The following is a 19,940-nucleotide window of genomic DNA, read 5'->3' as shown; positions in this document are numbered from 1 at the left end:
TCTTGAAATAACAGTAAATAATGACATACATGCATAATACATGCACACATGCATACATAACTACATACATACATACATACATACATAGTTACATACATACATACATACATACATACATACATAATTACATACATAAATTATTATGGCTTCCCCCTCGTTATCGAGTATGGCCATTGCACGAAGCTTAACTGTTACTGGTGCTGTGATCGAATGTGACTTTTTAGCCCAGCTAAATATCTACAATGTCTTTTACAGGATTGGCAACTAAAACCTTTACATACATACATATATACATACGCACATAAACGTATATATATTGGAAAAAACACCATATTAGTGATCATATTATTTATTGTTCATCCAAATATTGTTTTGCTCACTTCACATTTTATGCCCTTCTTCACATTCTATATGACATTGCAGCATAACTTAAATGAGATTCTCAGGTTTTATTAGGGAGTTCCCACTGCAATAATGCTTGCAGTTTTCGAATTTCATCACTTTATTTGACTTGTTCAACGATTTTCACATGTTTGTTACATCAGAATACTAAAAGGACAACAAGAGGCTTTCATGCTTCTCTCAGTTGAATTTGTGACATTATTGAAACAATTCCAAATGAACATAAAAATAGGTTTATAGTCTTTGTTAATATTTTGTTTTATATGTCTAACATGTATTGATTTCAATAGTAACGCGTATACATTTTTTTTACATCATAAAGAAAATTATTTCCTGTTATTGCTATGCATTGCATTATTTGGTTCATAAATACAGATATTTACTTGTATTCTGTAGATTACTCGTTATATCAACGGCATTTACAGTGTCAAACATGTTCAGGAAATAAGTGCAATGATCTAGAAGTGACAAGATGTCCAGGAGCAGAGGTAAACTGGAATATTACTTTCTTCCTTTTCGTTAAAATATATCCGCAGCCGTCACTCGAAAGCCATTAAGTCCACATAGATTGTACTATGCTTTCGTTAGTTTTTTATGTGCCTGCTTAGACATATACACACCCTATCGATCTTCTTATTCATGACACAATGGGACAAGGATGTGACGATTGAAGAGAGAAATAGATGAACATCACGAGGTTGAGACACATTTCACTTGATTTGACTGGAAGAAAGTGGAATGAAGTGCCTTGTTCAAGGACACAACGTTCTACCCTGTCCAGGAATCCATATTCAAGAAACGAACACACGAACTTAGAGTGACCTTTCTCCGACAAACATGGCTGTCCTTAGAGGAGGATGCATGAATGTATGTGGCCAGAAGTCAACTTGGAATCAAGGTTCCTTGTCGAATGACCTCTGGTCACTAACCTTAGAGGGGATAACTAGAAGTCAACCTGGCCCTACCAGTTCGCAAACATTACACGGAGCGGATTGAATAAGTTAAGAAGCAAATGACAGTTTTCCTTCGTCTGTTGGCCATAGCCAAAGAGGTTGTTTGATATTCGAGGTTATGAAATATTCGAAACAGATTAAATCTTCCCTCACATCAAGTAGTACAATACGCTCTCCAGAACATAATAGGTGAGGGCCATATTGTTTCATAGAAAGGTAAAACCTATACCTTTAAAACGCAGCTAAAACTCAAATTAAAATTGTCAGGCATATCTCTGAATACACAGTTGTACATAGGCGAAAGAAACACAAGAGAAACAATAAAAGACACCGGTAATATCATAGATCAATGCTTCACATTAACTTATCTACGAGAATATAGGAGAATAGAGCGTGACATAAGAGCATGGCTGAATTCTGTTGCCTGTTTTATTGTCTGTTCTGATCTCAGACCTTTCCGTTTTCCTGAAGCTGAGTTAGTTTATTTAAAGATTCATTCATTTGCAATCACCGACTTCATTGGCTTTTTTGAAGACGCCAGCCTACCGACGCTATCATTGGTCATTTTTTCATGACATCCTCACTCAGTTTGGGAGATCCAATTTTCTTTCTAAAACTTTTCCGTGATTGGAAGAAACGAGATTCAATTTCAAATTAAGGCAACAAATATATTATTTCTAACTTCAATGTCTACATTTTCATTACTTTTATTATTGTTAGGTGTTTGCGATTATTAATTGCGTTTTCGTGATGGATTCTTTTCTTTAAATATTCTTCTCCACTTCTGATATTTTCCGTTTTCAGAATGTCCCTCATTAAGTTAACAACATCTTGCTTGTTTTCTCTCCAAATTTTATACTAATATATCGTATTTTCATATAAACTGCTTTGATGTAATGAGCAGTAATCGTACTAATAAATATTTTGGTTGTAGTGTATAATTTTCATATCTATTATTACAGCCAGTATGCCGATTCGCAATATCAATGAACGGTGTTAAACTGAAGACTGAAAGGTCCTGCAGCACATACAGAAAATGTGTTGAAGCTATGAGAAACAATACCCTTACATGCAATAAACGGACGAATAGCACGTCTTGTACTGGTTGTTGCGTCGGACACTTATGTAACAAGAATTATTTCAATGGTAAGTGTTATTTATTGTCTAATATAACACCACCAGATTTATTACAAATTGATAGTTAATAAGAATATTGAATAATAGTTACTATAATGGAAATATTTTGATGTGTGTATACGTGTGTGCAAGAGTGTGTATATATATATATATATATGTGTGTGTGTGTGTGTGTGCGTATGCACTTGCGGTCTTGCGCTCACATACGTATCTGTACGTATATATATATATATATATATAGAGAGAGAGAGAGAGAGAGAGAGATACATATATGTACATACCTACATATATATGTATATATACATTCATATATATGTACAGGACATAAAAAAAAAACGTTAAACACAATAAGAAACAAAAACAAAAATAAAAACATAGAAAACGAACTTTCTTCGAACAACGTAATAACAAAGAGAGAAACGGGACATGCAACATAAAGGATATTCCCCTTCTTCAGTTGTCCCTGTTTAAGGGGACATTAAGAAATTCTTTATTCCTTCTTCTTCTTCTTCTTCTTCTTCTTCTTCTTCTTCTTCTTCTTCTTCTTCTTCTTCTTCTTCTTCTTCTTCTTCTTCTTCTTCTTCTCTTCTGCTTCTTCTTCTTCTGCTGCTGCTTAAACAAACAAAACCAAGAACTCACATCCCTCATATCAAATATTCTGTTAGATCTACTACTACCTTCCTACCGAGCCTTCACGAAAGTAAAAGAGAGAGTGACAGAAAAAAAGAAAATGTCTCATGCATTTGAAAACTATGGAAATATGAAAAAGAAAACATTTCATTTAATTTTTCCACAATTTAATTGTTTTCCATGCTTTACTCTGAAGTTGAAAAAGTCTCAAAGTCTGAAACCGGTACTAAAATGTTTTTCATGATAAAGTTATTTTAGCACTTTCTACCTTGTCTTATTTTCCCTACACATATCAATTCGTTTGTTACTTTTCAACCTTCTACAAACACACGCACACACATACACATAATTAAATACAAGGTAAACCGGTTCCCCTGTAGGAATGGAGACATCCTGCTTTTCCCTGGTTTGGCAGTTAATACCTAATATAGCAGAGGAAAACTTTTTCACAATTCAAATGAGTATCTATACTATAATGGACAAAGCTGCTTATTAATTAGGTAATAATTATTAAAGGTGCTAACAGAAAGCTATTATTAAAGGGGTGACTGTCTGAAAATATTTTCATAAATTCATAAGAAATTTCTTATAATTTCGATTTCTCAAGTTTATTGACTTTTTTAAAGTCCAGTTTCTCGCATATTTGAATATTCATTTCATTCAATGCGGGGGTAATCCATTTTTATTTCCAAAGCCTCACTTTCTCTTTTAATGTTTTTTTTTTTATCTTTTATCTTTTATCTTATACTTGTTTCAGTCATTTGACTGCGGCCATGCTGGAGCACCGCCTTTGGTCGAGCAAATCGACCCCGGGACTTATTCTTTGTAAGCCCAGTACTTATTCTATCGGTCTCTTTTGCCGAACCGCTAAGTGACGGGGACGTAAACACACCAGCATCGGTTGTCAAGCAATGCTAGGGGGACAAACACACAAACACACACACATACACACACACACATATATATATATATATACATATATACGACAGGCTTCTTTCAGTTTCCGTCTACCAAATCCACTCACAAGGCATTGGTCGGCCCGGGGCTATAGCAGAAGACACTTGCCCAAGATGCCACGCAGTGGGACTGAACCCGGAGCCATGTAGTTGGTTAGCAAGCTACTTACCACACACCCACTCCTGCGCCTATGTTTTAATGTTTTCATTTCAAGTTTTAATTCAATATTTGGGAAACCGACAATTTATTCTAGTATCTATACGTAATGTAAAAACATTATTGAATGAAAATTTTAAAAGAAACACGTATAATTTTTGTAAAAATATTTCAAAGTGATTTTGTTGTTATTGCTGTTTGGAATGCTATAAACCTTACCTTATTAGGACCGATTTTGTCCATTTTCCCTTTCCACTCTCTCACATGTTATTTCAATATTTTTCTCCCATGAAATGCATTTTATGGAATGATGATGCCGAAGTAACACACGCGTGGTGCATTGGTGGACGAAAAACAACAAAATAAATTGTAATCTAAATTTTTACCTCTACCGTTGCTTTGAAACCATTGACAAAATTTCGTGCGGCATTACTTTTGTGAAGTTTTGTCAGTGGACATGTCGCAATTTCAAAGCGACGAAAATATTTTGATACAAATTAAATTTAAATGTTAAAGTGAAACTAACGGTTTTTGCGTGTTCTTGAATGGCTTACAAACATCTTCCACTCTGCAATTGTTTTTCTTTCAGTACACGATCTCAGGTCAGGTCACTTGCTATGCAAGTACATCTCCGTAATTTAAAAAAAAAATCTCTGTGGATAAATGCCAGCAACGACATTCTCAGGCTCTCCGCTATTTTAATTTCTAAACAGAAACAATCGAGGGCAGGAAGTGGGGTTGCAAAAAATTCATAATTTCTCAAATTTTATTTTTATAGCATATAAATGTATTTATGGGGGAAACTATTGAAAAACATCAATACAAGCAAGAATGATAAAGTAACGAGAAAGTTTGTTTTTAGATGTGCATGAAACAACAGCCGAATCCCCCTTAAATCAATTTTTCCTCTGATAATATTAACAATTAAAAAAACAATTACCGAAACTGCTCTTCCCATGGTTTTGAAGTGCAAAAAAATAATTGGCCAAAATAGGTCCGGAGTGGGGTTATGAGGAAGGAGGGTGATAAAAAAAGAGTTTTCAAACCTTTTTCATAGAAAGCTGCTCCCCGCAATCCCATCATGTCAAAGGCTGCGGTTAAAAAAGGTGAAAATCCACGAAAAATATTTCCCCCAGATTTGTTTAAAACCGTAATCTATATCGTTTGAAAGAGATTTGCATAAAATTACATTAAAAGATACACATTTTCATGAAAGTTACGAGGGAAAAAAATCAGATCGTGTGACTTTTTCAAAATTCATCTCTCCACCCCCGAAAAAATTCCTCCCGATAAGTTCCTATATACTCTGAAGCCACAACATTTAAGCGGTATTTGTAGAAAATTTTTCTGGATTTTTTTCTGTATGCTATGAAGCAACAAAGTCGGAAGCGTATGCATCTGTAGTATTGCCCTTTTATTTGCACGATTTTTTCATTTCATGTTCATTTCATTCATCGTTTGCAATGTTCCCTCCCCCAATTTCTCTCTCCCACACACACAGATGGAATCAAGCACCCCTTCATGAAGGAAAAGAGAAAAAGAGAGCACTTTTGGCGAGTGAGCAAAATATTGGTTTGAAAGCTTAATGCCAGAAACATAATTTTGGCGATAACCTCGCACGCAGTCGCAATAGTTCGGTATGAAGCTGGAAAACTGTAGTGGACCGAGGAGAATCTAAAGGAGATGGACAGGAAATCAAGAAAGGTCCTAACGATGTGTGGAGCCCATCATCCACGTGCAGACATTGATCGCCGATTCACGAAGAGAGGGAATGGAGGAAGAAGATTGATAAGTGTGGGAAACTGCGTGCGTATCGAACTGGAAGGCTTAATGAGATATTGAGCCCAAAATAAGGAAACCTTGCTAGTGACCTGTCTTCGTCTTTTGTTTTTTTGTGAATTCTCCCTATATATAATTAAATATAGTATTTTTAAGTGTATATGTAATTATGAACGTGTATTTTTATCTACGTATGTGGGTTTTATGTGCATTTATAACGTGTGTCTCATTTATAAACGCAGCGATTATTTTCTATATCAATCCATAGGCTGGACCAAATCCTTCGTATTTCGTTTGATTATTAAAAAGTTCAACGAATATAAAATCCCTGCTGAGAACATATCAAGAGCCGTGAGTAGATATCTTCACTCTCTTTCTCCGAACACACACACACGCACTGAATACGCGCACACATGCATATTTTATACAAGAAATGCAAAACGTCAATTTAAATAGTGAGCTCAATACGTTTAGTAGATATTAATATCGATTTTGTTAAATGATAACAGGTATCTTAAAGTTTAGCCTGATCAGTTTAAACACATAAATACATACATTTGTAAATACATGTTAAATTCAAATATACAGATAAGTATTATATGCGTATGCATTTATTATTTGATTCCCTACATACTCTGCGGCGAGCTGGAAAAATCGTTTGTACGTCGGGCAAAATGATAAACGGTAATTCGCCCCTCTTTATATTTTGAATTCAAATTCTACCGCAGCCGACTTTGCCTTTCATCCTTGAATCGTTTTTACTACACCTCTGTATGAGTATTTACTCCACTGCCAAGCTTCGTTGAGGTTCATCGAACTTGTATACTCTCGAGGTCAAAACACGGCCTCCACATCAGACAAGGTTGGTAGAGAGAGTATGCTGAGACCTTCATTCTGCTGTGGACTGAACATCGGCAATCTAATGCAATCCATATGTTCATAATTTGTATGCATGTAAGTATATATAGACTTTTATACAGACATAAATATACTGAGGCATGAACATGCAGTAGACCGTAGTAAAAGAATGCGAATTAATTGTATTTGGGTTTCATGAAATTCAGACAATCAACTCCATTTACTGATAGTAAATTATTACATAATAAAATTTTTTTAAGTTACTGATTTTTTGCTGGTCAATAAAAAGACTGTTTGATCCACTATTTTGCCTTTAAAAGAAGTCCACACAATGAACATCATTTATATATTCCGTGATATAATTTCCGATTGTGACAGTATATGAAATCCCACTCAATTATTCATTAATCTTGTGTTCACACCCCCCCCCACACACACACACAAGTGCTCGGACACGCACACACGCATATGTACATATGTAACCACACACGTAATTTTGGTAATATTCTCCTTCTCTCAACTTTTCTGTTTTCTTTTCTGACAAAGAGCTATGCTCGGAACATTAAAAACCCTTTCTTTTCCTCCACTTTACCGAGCGTCCAGCTCATACATTCCATGCGCATGTCCTCTTGTCTTTTGTTATTTTTATTTTTAATGTTCTACTCTTTAAATTTTAAATTTGATCACGGTCAAGTGATCAAGTGATATATATATATATATATCACTTGACCGACCAGTCCGTCAGGCGTCCATTTGACACCGCTGGTCACAGCACGCTGTCCACTCCTCTCTGGATCGTGCCTTTCTCATCCACGTGATCCTAATCGTCCTCCTGAAATCGTAACTCCACCGTCGTGGAGGTCTTCCGGGTGGTATTTTCCGCTCGCGTGGGTACCATTCGGCAACTGCGTGGGTCCACCGATTATCGGTGAGCCGGGCGACGTGTCCAGCCCATCTAAACTTGCTGCGTGTATACTCTGCGATGACATCTCTCACGCCGGACTTCTTTCTGATGATCTCGCTACTGATGTGCTCTCACAACGAGATACCAAGCATTGACCTTTCCATGGCTCCTTGAGCCGTTACCAGTCTTTGCTCTTCTCTCTTTGTGGTAGCACGAAGATATATATATATATATATATATAATACAAAATAAGAAAATGGAGAAATACACCTTAATCAATAATCAACTACCAGATAATACCCATTCACATAATTTATTAACCAACAACATATGAATATTAAGGTCAAACATAATAGTACAGAACAAAACAGTCCACATCAATGAGTAATATGATACAATAAGTACAATATGTATAAATAAATATAAATAAATATAAATATAAACTATATCTTACAGCTGTTTCAGCCATGTAGATATGAGTGTCTCATTATGCTCAAATTAGCCAGGTATGATAAGTTAATATGTGGTTATAAATGAGACACTTACAAATATATCCCAAGGCCTCTTCAGAGAATAAAGTACAATCTAAATATGAATATCAGAGAAGGCTCACCCATACAAGAATGAGTACATATACATAATATATAATAAACACATACTTATAAGCGTATATACACATGCACCTATATATATATATATATATATATATATATATATATATATATATATATATATATACGTACGTATATACATAATAATATATAATAATATACATACACATATATAATGTTACAGTTAGTCAAATCAATATATTAGAATATTATAATAATATACAAATGTACATATCCAAAGTCAAGAGATCATTATATTAAGTTACAAAATGCCATTAATATTATTATTATTATTATTATTATTATTATTATTATCATTATCATCATCATCATCATCATTATTATTATTATTATTATTATTATTATTATTATATTATTATTATATTATTATTATTATTATTATTATTATTATTATTATTATTATTATTATTATTATAATATTTGCAGATGGAGCATGAGTTTTCAACCATGACGGGAAATTTCAGAGTAGAAAACAGTGGGTAAGCAAATGTTTCTAACATTCGATTTTATCGCATGTATTATACGTCACAATAATCAAAAGCGTTGTACTTGTGACACACAATATACTAATTCATACATTCAGTGAAAGTGTTTTATCAATGTTTTATTATACAAAGGACAAACAAACCCATATAAATATACAGAGAGAACTGTATATATATATATATGTGTGTGTGTATATATATATATATATATATATATATATATATATATATATATATATTATATATAATATATATATATATATATATATATAATATATATATATATTATATATATATACATATACACACACACATACACATGCATACATATATAAATATAAATATATATATATATATATATATATATATATATATATATACACATACATATTTGCATGCAAAATGTGGCCGCGTGTGTACCGTTGGTGATTTTTATTCCTCTGTCTTCCCTTCTCTGGATCTTTCCTTCTCCTATGTTTCCGACGAAGAACTCCGCTAGAAACGGGCGTCCAATAATACTATATTTGTTCCACGTCCTCGCGTTGTGTTTTTTTGTGCTTTCATGTTTGGATTAACTATATATATAATATATATATATATATATATATATATATACACGTAATTATAATTAGGGTTCAGCTAACTGCTTCGACACATACCGAAATTAGAAATATGAGTTAAGTATTCCTTTTCTGCTACTCTAAGAATCTCCATGACGGTAAACATACTTTTTTACGAAGGCAAAGAGCAGAATAATGAATCAACACGACCTGGATTGATTATATACGCGTTTCGAGATTAAAATAATTTAAATTTTACTCCTCTCTTCCGTATAATATTTCCAATGTTTGAAAGTGTCATAGCTGCATATGCACACAATTACGCGTCATCATGTAACAGATATCCAGTGACTGCAAATTAATTTTCGTGTTGGTTTTAAATTCCTGATAGCTACCTTATTTATATATACACACGCACGCACACAACACCACACACACACACACACACACACACACACATATATATATATGTATATATCTATATTCATATGTATATATATATATGTATGTATTATATATATATATGTTTATATATATGTATATGTATATATATATATATATATATATTATATATTATATATCAAGTGTGTATAAAAGTTTATATACGGTGAGAATCCTACCATGTGGATTTCTTACATGCTAAAGAGGGCAAGCCACGGTACCGGACGAATATATTCTTAAGGCCAACTTTTATTCACCCGCTTGTAGTTCTAGCCTTCTTCACTAATTCTGTTCTCAACCATACTGAATGCGCTTATTTTAGCTTTGATAATCCAATCCTGAGCTATATTTGAATCTTATGATAATCCTATGATAATCCAATCCTGAGCTATATTTGAATCTTAAAATAATTGAAACAAAAAAATTAATTTATTGAAGTTTTCAAAATCAGATAAAAAATATTACCTAATATTCTATCTTCGATGGCATTGTTTACTGTAATACAAATATCTTTTGTTTTCCCTCGTTTTACGTGTATACATATATTCATATTTTGTATTTAACGTATTGAATATATTTCACATATTTGATGTGTCAGGGCGGCGAACTGGCTCAATCGTTAGCACGTCGGGCGAACTGCCTCGTGGTATTTCGTCTGCCGTTACGTTCTGAGTTCAAATTCCGCCGAGGTAGACTTTGCCTTTCATCCTTTCAAGGTCGATTAAGTAAGTACCAGTTACGCACTGGGTCGATATAATCGACTTAATCCGTTTGTCTGTCCTTGTTCGTCCCCTCTGTGTTTAGCCCCTGTTGGGTAGTAAAGAAATTAGTATTTCATGTCTTTACATTCTGAGTTCAAATTCCGCCGGGGTCGACTTTTCCTTTCATCCTTTCGGGGATCGATAAATTAAGTACCAGTTAAACACTGGGGTCGATGTAATCGACTAGCCCCTCCCCCAAAATTTCGTGCCTTGTGCCTAGAGGAGAAAAGAATATATTTGGTGTGTCTAATTTGTTTATCCAATCAACTTGATTCCTCTTTAAGCCTTTCTTTACCTTGTGAAAAAATCCCCCTCTATAGACACCGGAGCCCATGTTTGAATTTTTTTAGCACTAATAGTCTTCTATAGAGAGAGTCTTTGGATGTCATTTGTGAAATCTATATGTATATTTTATGGCACTCCGTCGGTTACGACGATGAGGGTTCCAGTTGATCCAATCAACGGAACATCCTGCTCGTGAAATTAATTTGCAAGTGGCTGAGCACCCCACAGACATGTGTACTCTTAATGTAGTTCTCGGGGAGATTCAGCGAGACACAGTGTGTGTCAAGACTGGCCCTTTGAAATACAAATACAACAAAAACCGGAAGTGAGAAATTTGTATTGAAAGAGTACAGCAGTGCTCACTAACACCCACTGCCGGAACCTCGAGGAGCTTTTGGTGTTTTCGTTCAGTAAACACTCACAACACCCGGTCTGGGAATCGAAACCGCGATCCTGTGATCGCGAGTCAGCTGCCCCAACTATTGAGCCATTGCGTCTCCACGAAGTATTTCGCCCGGCGTGCTAACGTCTCTGCCAGTTCGCCGCCTTATTGATATCTGTAATTAACAAGGATATGATAGCAGCCATACTAAAGTGAAGGAATTATGTTTTATACGCATCAGTGTTGATACATTGGAATCCATTATCGGTAAATGGAAGTTTAACTGGTCAGTCAATGGTCAGTTTTATTGAAAAGGTGCAATTTAGATTACTGGTATTAGAACAAAATGATCTTTAAAACTAGTCAGATTAACTTGGTCTACAAAAATTCCGTGATTTTTGTTTAAACTAATCATATAAGTATATATATAATATAATAATTGCGAAAACTAATTTCTGTGTGTCAGTGTGTCACACTTAGACCCCTACTTTCTCACTATTCAATGACACTCCTACTATTCCTCATGAAACAGTGAGAGTAATAGTAGGCATAGAGACGGTGAGGGCGATGGTGAAGACAGATAGAGAAATAAAAAGAGAGGGAGAGAGAGAGAGACAAAGAAATTTAGGGAGCGTTGATGTTTTATTAAAAGTAGTAATGTTGATGGTGGCAGTGGGAGTAATAACAAAAGAGAGAGAAAGAGGGAGAAGAAGTACAGCTTTGTTCAACTTTGTCTCTTTGACGGAAATTCCTGCAGCTGACATACTGAATACTATCGTTTTAGTGATGACCACACCGCATCCTGTTTTTCATTATTTTCCCCAACCTAAAAGAGGCCACCACACTTGAACTCATGTCTCATGCCGGTGGCTATACAATGGTAAAGAACTAACTAAATAAATGGTAAAACACATTTCAAATTCAAAAGAAATCCCTCCACATCCCTTTCTCTATCTATCTATCTATCTATCTATCTATCTATCTATCTATCTATCTATCTATCTATCTATCTATCTGTCTGTCTGTCTGTCTGTCTGTCTATCCTGTCTGTCTGTCTGTCTATCTATCTATCCCTCTATCTATCTATTTATCTATCTATCTATCTATCTATCTATCTATCTATCTATCTATCTATCTATCTATCTGTCTGTCTGTCTGTCTGTCTATCCTGTCTGTCTGTCTGTCTATCTATCTATCCCTCTATCTATCTATCTATCTATCTATCTATCTATCTATCTATCTATCTATCTATCTATCTATATCTATCTGTCTGTCTGTCTGTCTGTTGGTCTATATCTATCTATCTACCTATCTTTCTATTTATCTATCTCTATGGTGGTGGTGGCGGTAGCCGGGGCAGTCAGTGAAAGAAAGCGATGTGAAAGACTGTAGTGATGGTGGTGGAGGAGAAAGTGACGCAGTCAAATATATTGATGGTGGTGGCGTCAGAAGTCTGAATGATGTGTGTATGGCAGTTGAGGTGGCAACGGTGGTGGCGCTGGTGATAGTCAACAGAAGGAGAAAGAGGGAGAGAGAGAAAGAAGGAGGTTAGACAGAAAATATTGCATTGACCCCTGAACGGGAAGACAAAAGATGTTTTTTATCCTGCAACTTTGCAATAAGTTGTTTCATTGCTTGAAAAATATCGGTCAAGTTGAAAAAGATTTAATATCTACTCAATGCATGAAGTGTCATTGTTGGGCCGAAGGTTTCGACAGGGCGGCTTTTAAACGAGTGTGTGTATATATATATATATATATATATATATATATATATATATATATAATTATATATATATATATATAAAGTTAATCCAAACATGAAAAGACAAAGAGAAGACACAACAACGCGAGGACCTGGAACAAATATATTATTATTGGAGGTTCAGGAAGGAAGGGAAGGAGGGTTTTACGTTTCGAGCGGAGCTCTTCGTCAGAAACATAGGAAAAGGAAAGTTCCAGAGAAGGGAAGACGGAGGAAAAAAATCGCCAACGGTACACACGAGGTCACATTTTGAATATATATATATATTCTAGCAAAAACTGTCTGATGAACGGCAACGAGAAACTCAAAGTAACAGATTTTGTTGAATTTTCTGCTGCTTTAAATAAAGTATATATATATATATATATATATATATATAAGAAAATAGTAAAGTGTGAAAAAACGACAGAAGGCTTAAATGTTAAAAAATATATATATTTGTGTCAAAATGTCTGGAGAATATTGTAAATTTTTTTTCTCTTTCCTTAAAATGACATAATTTTAAAATTTTAAAGAAATTACCGGTTTCGCGTGTAGCTTTTCAAATTTCTTGTGACGTTATGTTTATATTGCATGGAATAATCGTTGTTTTTATTTCCAGGAGATTTCTAAATAAGGGGAGGTAGTGAGTGATTTTTTCCGGTGTAGGGGAGATAATCGCTTAAAATTTTTTTTCCCTTTTCCTTGTTAATTTCTCTGTGTCAGTATGTTCGGATGGTTGAGTCTGGGTTTGTACTTTTCAATGAAGAATGTTTCCTTGTTCAGTCTCATTTGTGTTGATGATCCGAAAGCACATTGGTAAAATGGGAAGATTAAAAATTGTGGCAGTAGTTGCTTTGCGCATTTCTCAATGTGCTCACTAAAAGGTATCATTCTATATTCTGGGAATGCAATCTGTTGTCGATTCAGTGTGCATCTGCGCCTGAGTGACAGTCCCGTGGAACCCACGTAGTCTTGGTGGCAGCCCGAGCATTTAATAACATAAATTATGTTTTCAGAGGCACAAGTAAGTTAGATTTGATCTTAAATTTCTGTCCCTCTTTAAAGAAGATTCTGATCCTTCCAATAGGTTAGGGCATGTTGCACAGTTCGATCTACCACATTTTTTTACTTTTGCATCCGTAATTTTAGAAGACAATTTTGCCTTTGTGAGAATCTTTTTAAGTGATTTAGGCTGTTTGTAGCTTTTAATGATTTGGTGTATGTTTAGAATTTCCTTTAATTTGGGTTTTTATGAAGTATTGGTAAATTCTGGGTGATGATGGTGAAGGCTTCTTTGTTTTTGGGGTTGTATGTAGATATGTAAGGTAGTATTTTCGGGGAAGGTGTGTTGTTGTGTTGAACTTTTCTTAAAGTTTCTATGTTGATTTCTGTTGCACGTCTGATCCCATCCTCTATGAGTTGAGCTGGGTAATGTCTGTCAATTAGGGTGTTTTTTAGTTCTTGCAGTCTAAAGTTCCTGGTATTTTGTTCTGACATTATTGTGCATATCCTTCTTGCAAGGTTGAAGGGAAAGGGAAAAAAAATTTTTAAGCGATTATCTCCCCTACACCGGAAAAAATCACTCACTACCTCCCTTATTTAGAAATCTCCTGGAAATAAAAACAACGATAATTCCATGCAATATAAACATAACGTCACAAGAAATTTGAAAAGCTACACGCGAAACCGGTAATTTCTTTAAAAATTTTAAAATATGTCATTTTAAGGAAAGGGAAAAAAAATTTTTCCAATATTCTCCAGACATTTTGACACAAATATATATATTTTTTAACATTTAAGCCTTCTGTCGTTTTTCACACTTTACTATTTTCTTATATATTCACCCACGTGCTTTACCAAACAAATTCTTATCTAATATATATATATATATATATATATATATATAGATATATATATAATTATATATATATCAATGTATGTATGCTTCCATCTATCTAGCTATCTATCTAGCTAGCTAGCTAGCTATCTACATACACATATACATACCGACATACATGTATGTATTTATTTTTATTTCAGCTCAAACAGAATTAAAATATTTGATATTTACTGTACAGTATTTAGCGAAATGACTGAAAGTCAACTGCGGCGCAATATCTCCCAAGTTTTGAACAAATCCCAGGCATTGCTTAACATAGGAGTTAGGCAAAGCCACATGAAATTCACTGATGAACGTAAGTATCGTGTTTCTTATTAATTTTATCACCATTACCGTCATAATTAGCTTCGTCAATCACCATTACCATCCTCTTCGTCGTTGTCATCATCATCAACCACAGTGGATGATACCATAGGACACGCACGCACACGCGCGCATGATCACACGCACGCACACAGACTCTCCCTCTCTCTCATACATACAACTATTTATTTACATTTTCTCAAAGCTTGGATAACTTCAATAAATCAGCATTTTATTTTGTACTTTTCCGTTTCTTGTCCCTACGGAACTGTCTGTCTTTGCTCATTTTCTTTTTAATTATACCAATTAACCGAGGGCAAAAATGTTTTCTCCTTATTTTGTATAGAAGTAGTAGATGCAGACTCTACTGGGCAGAAACATTCACACAATTCCAGTACTTTCTTTAATTCAAACAAGAAAATTATTTAATGCTGCAAATAATTTTCCTCAGTGAAAATTCATTTTGTTCGACGTGATCATGTTAATTTCTACATTAGGATCGATAGATACACACACAGCTCATACGCTTTAACCAATGTCTAAGAGATATACAAGAGGAACAAAGTATCTCTCTCTATATAAACGGCAGTTTGTCTGTGCGTTTTCTGTGTGTCTGTTTTCTCGTACCCTCACCCTGACCACGGCTTTCAACCGATTCTGATGAAACTTGATACACACATAGCCCAATGTCATATTCAAAACTAACGCAGCGAAAATTTTGAAAAGTTCCCCCAGTTCTGAAAAAAATCGATAAATTCGACATGGGGTCGAGAATCAGAAACCCAAACCACAGACCGTCTAGGGGACTCCACCTTTTTTAACTCTCAAAAAAAATTTACCATCATTTTTTTCCCATTTTTTTCCCATTTTTTTCCCATTTTTTTCCCATTTTTTTCCCATTTTTTTGCTATTTTTTGGCTATAACTCTCTAAAAATGCTTTATAGTTATTTCCCTTACAAACCTGAGCAACGCCGGGCGACACTGCTAGTGTATATATATAATCCAATGAAGGCGCATGGCTTAGTGATTAGGGTGTTGCACTCACGATTGTGAGATCGTGGTATCGATTCTCAGATCGATTGTTGTTGGGCGTTGTGTTCTTGAGCAACGCATTTCATTTCACCTTGCTCTACGGTCATTTCGACATCTGACGGGTGGCTCCCGTTGTTCGGTAAGAAATTGTCGAACCGTCATACGTCGTCTAACGACCTGAGAGTCCATCGTAATCCAATGAAAACAAGAAGAGAAAGAAAAGCCTTTAATAGTCTTTAATTATAAGTTGCAAATGTTTCCGTAACATTTCCATTTGCATCGCCAGTTCTAAACTTCTAAAAGCAAAATTACGTAATATTTGCGGTTTTAGGCATTGGAGAGGAACTTCCTCAGACTTTTCATGAAAGGCGTGCTATTACATTGTGCGTTTAGGTCTGACAGACGCATTTTTACTTGTTACAGCCACTTCACTGTGGCCACGCTGGAGCACCACCTTGAAGAGTGTTAGTCAAAGAAATCGATCCCAGGAGTTACTCTTTGAAAGCCTAGTGCTAATTTTATCTGTCACGGTCCTTGGAATTTTCCGAAGGATTCCTGGTATTGTAGTGAAAAGGGATATAATAAAGGGGTAGGCAGTATGTTGACGTTTGAATTGCGAGTTGCGATTCGAGTCTGTATCAGTATCATGGGTCATATATAAATATAAAAGTCTTTACAAATTGTTATTTCTGGTGACCAAGACTTTTGATTCTCAGTTACATTCTCATAAATGACGAGCTCAAATTTTTTCCCACGTTAAGCATTTCTTATCCAGAAAATCAAACTCATTTCATCCTTTTTTAATCAGCATCTACCTCTTTCAACGACTTCTTGCATGTCGCTGTTATACATGTCCATACTTTGCACATATCTCAGTCGGAAAGTATTTCTTTCCTATTATATCATGGAAAGTTCATGGTGAACCACTTTCGAGCGAAATCATTAATAGATCGGTGTTAAAGTCATGCATGGCTTGCCTAAAAGGGGATAAACTTTCGAAAATGTCCGATATTTTAAATATTTTTGATAGCGTAACAGTATATCGCTCTCCATATGTGTTTCTAACACTTCATGGCACATGGTTCTCAAATTATCCAGCACGTCCAAACTATTTATTTACAACAGCAACTGCTGCTGCTACTGCTACTACTACTACTACTACTACTACTACTACTACTACTACTACTACTACTACTACTACTACTACCACTACCACCACCACCATCACCAATACCAACATCACAACACCACCACTATCACAACCACCTCCACCAAATCCACCACCACTACCAACACCACCAACACCTTTGCATCTAATATTTCAGCTCAGAGCAACTGTAATTCCCTTAAATTTCATGTTAAATTTTCCATTTCAGGAAACATCGACAGTACTTTGGAGGAGATTTTAGATGTATCCCAGAAACCAGTGTATTTCAAAGAAGATGTTGAATTGGCTGTAGACCTTCACGAGAAAATGGTGCCACTTGTATCGACTGTGTCGGCCAATATAACTTTGAACCACTCTCTTCGTAGTATCAACAATTTGTTAAACATACCAGAGGAGGTTCTGACCGAGACAGAACAAGAGAATAGCAGTGCCAACAGGTAATATTCAAATCGCTTTTGATAGTAGTAGTATTAGTAGTAGTAGAAGTAGTAGTAGTAGGAGTAGTAGTGGTGGTGGTGGTAGAATAATAATAATAATAATAAAAATAGTAATAATAATAATAATGATAATAATAATAATAAAAATAATGATAATAAAAATAAATAATAATAAATAATAATAATATAATAATAATAATATATAATAATAATAATAATAATAATAATAATAATAATAAATAATAATAATAATTAATAATAATAATAATAATAATAATAATAATAATAATACCAGTAGATGACAACGGGTCTCTAAAAGGAACGGAGAAACTTTCAAAATACAAAGACCTGGAAATAGAGGTAACTCGAACGTGGAATCTAAAAACAGAAACAATTCCTATCATAGTAGGCGCATTAGGTATGATAAAAAATATTCAGACAAATACATACCAAAACCAAATATACAATACTTACAGAAAATAGTACTACTAGGCCCTGCACACATCCTACGTAAAACACTTTGAATAAAGTAACCATCAGAGCATCACAACAAACCACAGCACATACCCAAGGCACACAGAGAAGCGCTCGGTAGTGAGGTGAAAGCACACTATAAAAATAAGACTACTGAATAATAATAATAATAATAATAATAATATAACAATAATAATAATAATAATAATAATAATAATAATAATAATAATATAAGAAGAAGAAGAAGAAGAAGAAGAAGAAGAAGAAGAAGAAGAAGAAGAAAAGTAATAGCAATAGATCCCGCGGTCATATTTGGAGCGGCATAGATAATAAAAGTTACTGCTTCAATGCTAAGCTAGAAACAACAGAAGAAATAGAAGCAAGAGTAGCATTCAAAAATTTGTTAAGCGAAATAATTAGTGTAATTACACCTAAAGCTAATTACGTATTCGAAACACATTGTTAATGGAAAGTCGTTTTCTTGATTTTCTCACAGATTGCTGGATCTTATACAAGAAATCACAGAAAAGATTCCACTGGAGGAGCAGCAAGTCACAGCTATCTATTCTAATCTTGGTATTGGTATTTCCAAAGTGAATCCGGACACATTCGATGGTCTTTTCTATGGTGTTTCCTATGGAACTAATGATGCAAAAGAAAAAACTATGGTACCAAAAGTTCTCATGATTACTCTCTTGTTCTAAACAGCCAAATTCATAAAATACATTAAAATGGAATATAATTACGTTTATTGTTATGTAAAGTAAGACAAGATGTCTATGCATGTATCTATCTACCTGTCTGTCTGTATACAATCTATCTATCTATCTATCTATCTATCTATCTATCTATCTAGGGCAAGAACGTAGGGTGGACTTCAGTGCCTACCTACATAGCCTACCACGACTCTCGACAAGAAAGGCAGGGTGCTGCGAAGGTGCCATCACGGCGGCGGAAGTGCGGGAAGCGATGGCAGAATGCTCGAGGGACAAATCACCGGGTTTGGATGGTCTACCCTACGAGCTTTACAATTGTATGCCAGACTTGTTTGGAGATCTCTTGGCGGCGGTGTACTGCAACTGGCAGCAAAACGGGAGCATTCCTGGTTTTGTGAGCCGAGGAGCCGTAACACTGCTGAAGAAAGATCTAAACAAGGGAAAGTAATAGATAACTTTAGGCCCATCACTCTGCTTAATGCAGACTTGAAAATTTTGGCCAAGGGCTAGCCAAGAGGTTGGCGCTTGTCATCGAGAAACTGGTCGACAAGGCGCAAACATGCGCCGTGCCAGGCCGGACCATCCATGACAACCTCCATCTGATGCGCTACATCATAGACAGGGTAGTTAACGAACCTGGCATGGGTGGGGCCCTGATCAACTTGGATCAATCAAAAGCCTTTGATAGGGTAGACCATCGATACTTGGAGGCAGTCCTGAGAGCGGCTGGTTTCGGTCCCGTCTTCGCGGCTGGATAGCTGCCTTGTACAGAGGCATCCGTTCGGTAATTCGCGTAAATGGACATCTATCGAGACCTTTCGACATTGCACGTTCGGTCCGT

General features: G+C 35.1%; 1 protein-coding gene across 1 annotated transcript in view; it reads left to right on the top strand.

Annotated features, from left to right (window-relative positions):
* Positions 1-19,087, top strand: part of LOC115230658 — a gene marked incomplete at its 5' end in the record, with an annotated part of 43,118 nt that extends 24,031 nt beyond the window's left edge. Inside the window, 7 exons of the mRNA XM_036499757.1 lie at positions 778-890; positions 2,318-2,501; positions 6,283-6,365; positions 8,835-8,887; positions 15,109-15,263; positions 17,681-17,909; positions 18,880-19,087. Coding sequence (XP_036355650.1) covers positions 778-890; positions 2,318-2,501; positions 6,283-6,365; positions 8,835-8,887; positions 15,109-15,263; positions 17,681-17,909; positions 18,880-19,087 — 1,025 coding nt within the window. The remainder of the gene's footprint in view (positions 1-777; positions 891-2,317; positions 2,502-6,282; positions 6,366-8,834; positions 8,888-15,108; positions 15,264-17,680; positions 17,910-18,879) is intronic.
* Positions 19,088-19,940: the final 853 nt, after the last annotated feature.

This window comes from Octopus sinensis, unplaced genomic scaffold (assembly GCF_006345805.1).
Source record: "Octopus sinensis unplaced genomic scaffold, ASM634580v1 Contig16093, whole genome shotgun sequence".
Taxonomy (NCBI): Eukaryota; Metazoa; Mollusca; class Cephalopoda; order Octopoda; family Octopodidae; genus Octopus; species Octopus sinensis.
This window is presented reverse-complemented; position numbering and strand designations above follow the sequence as displayed.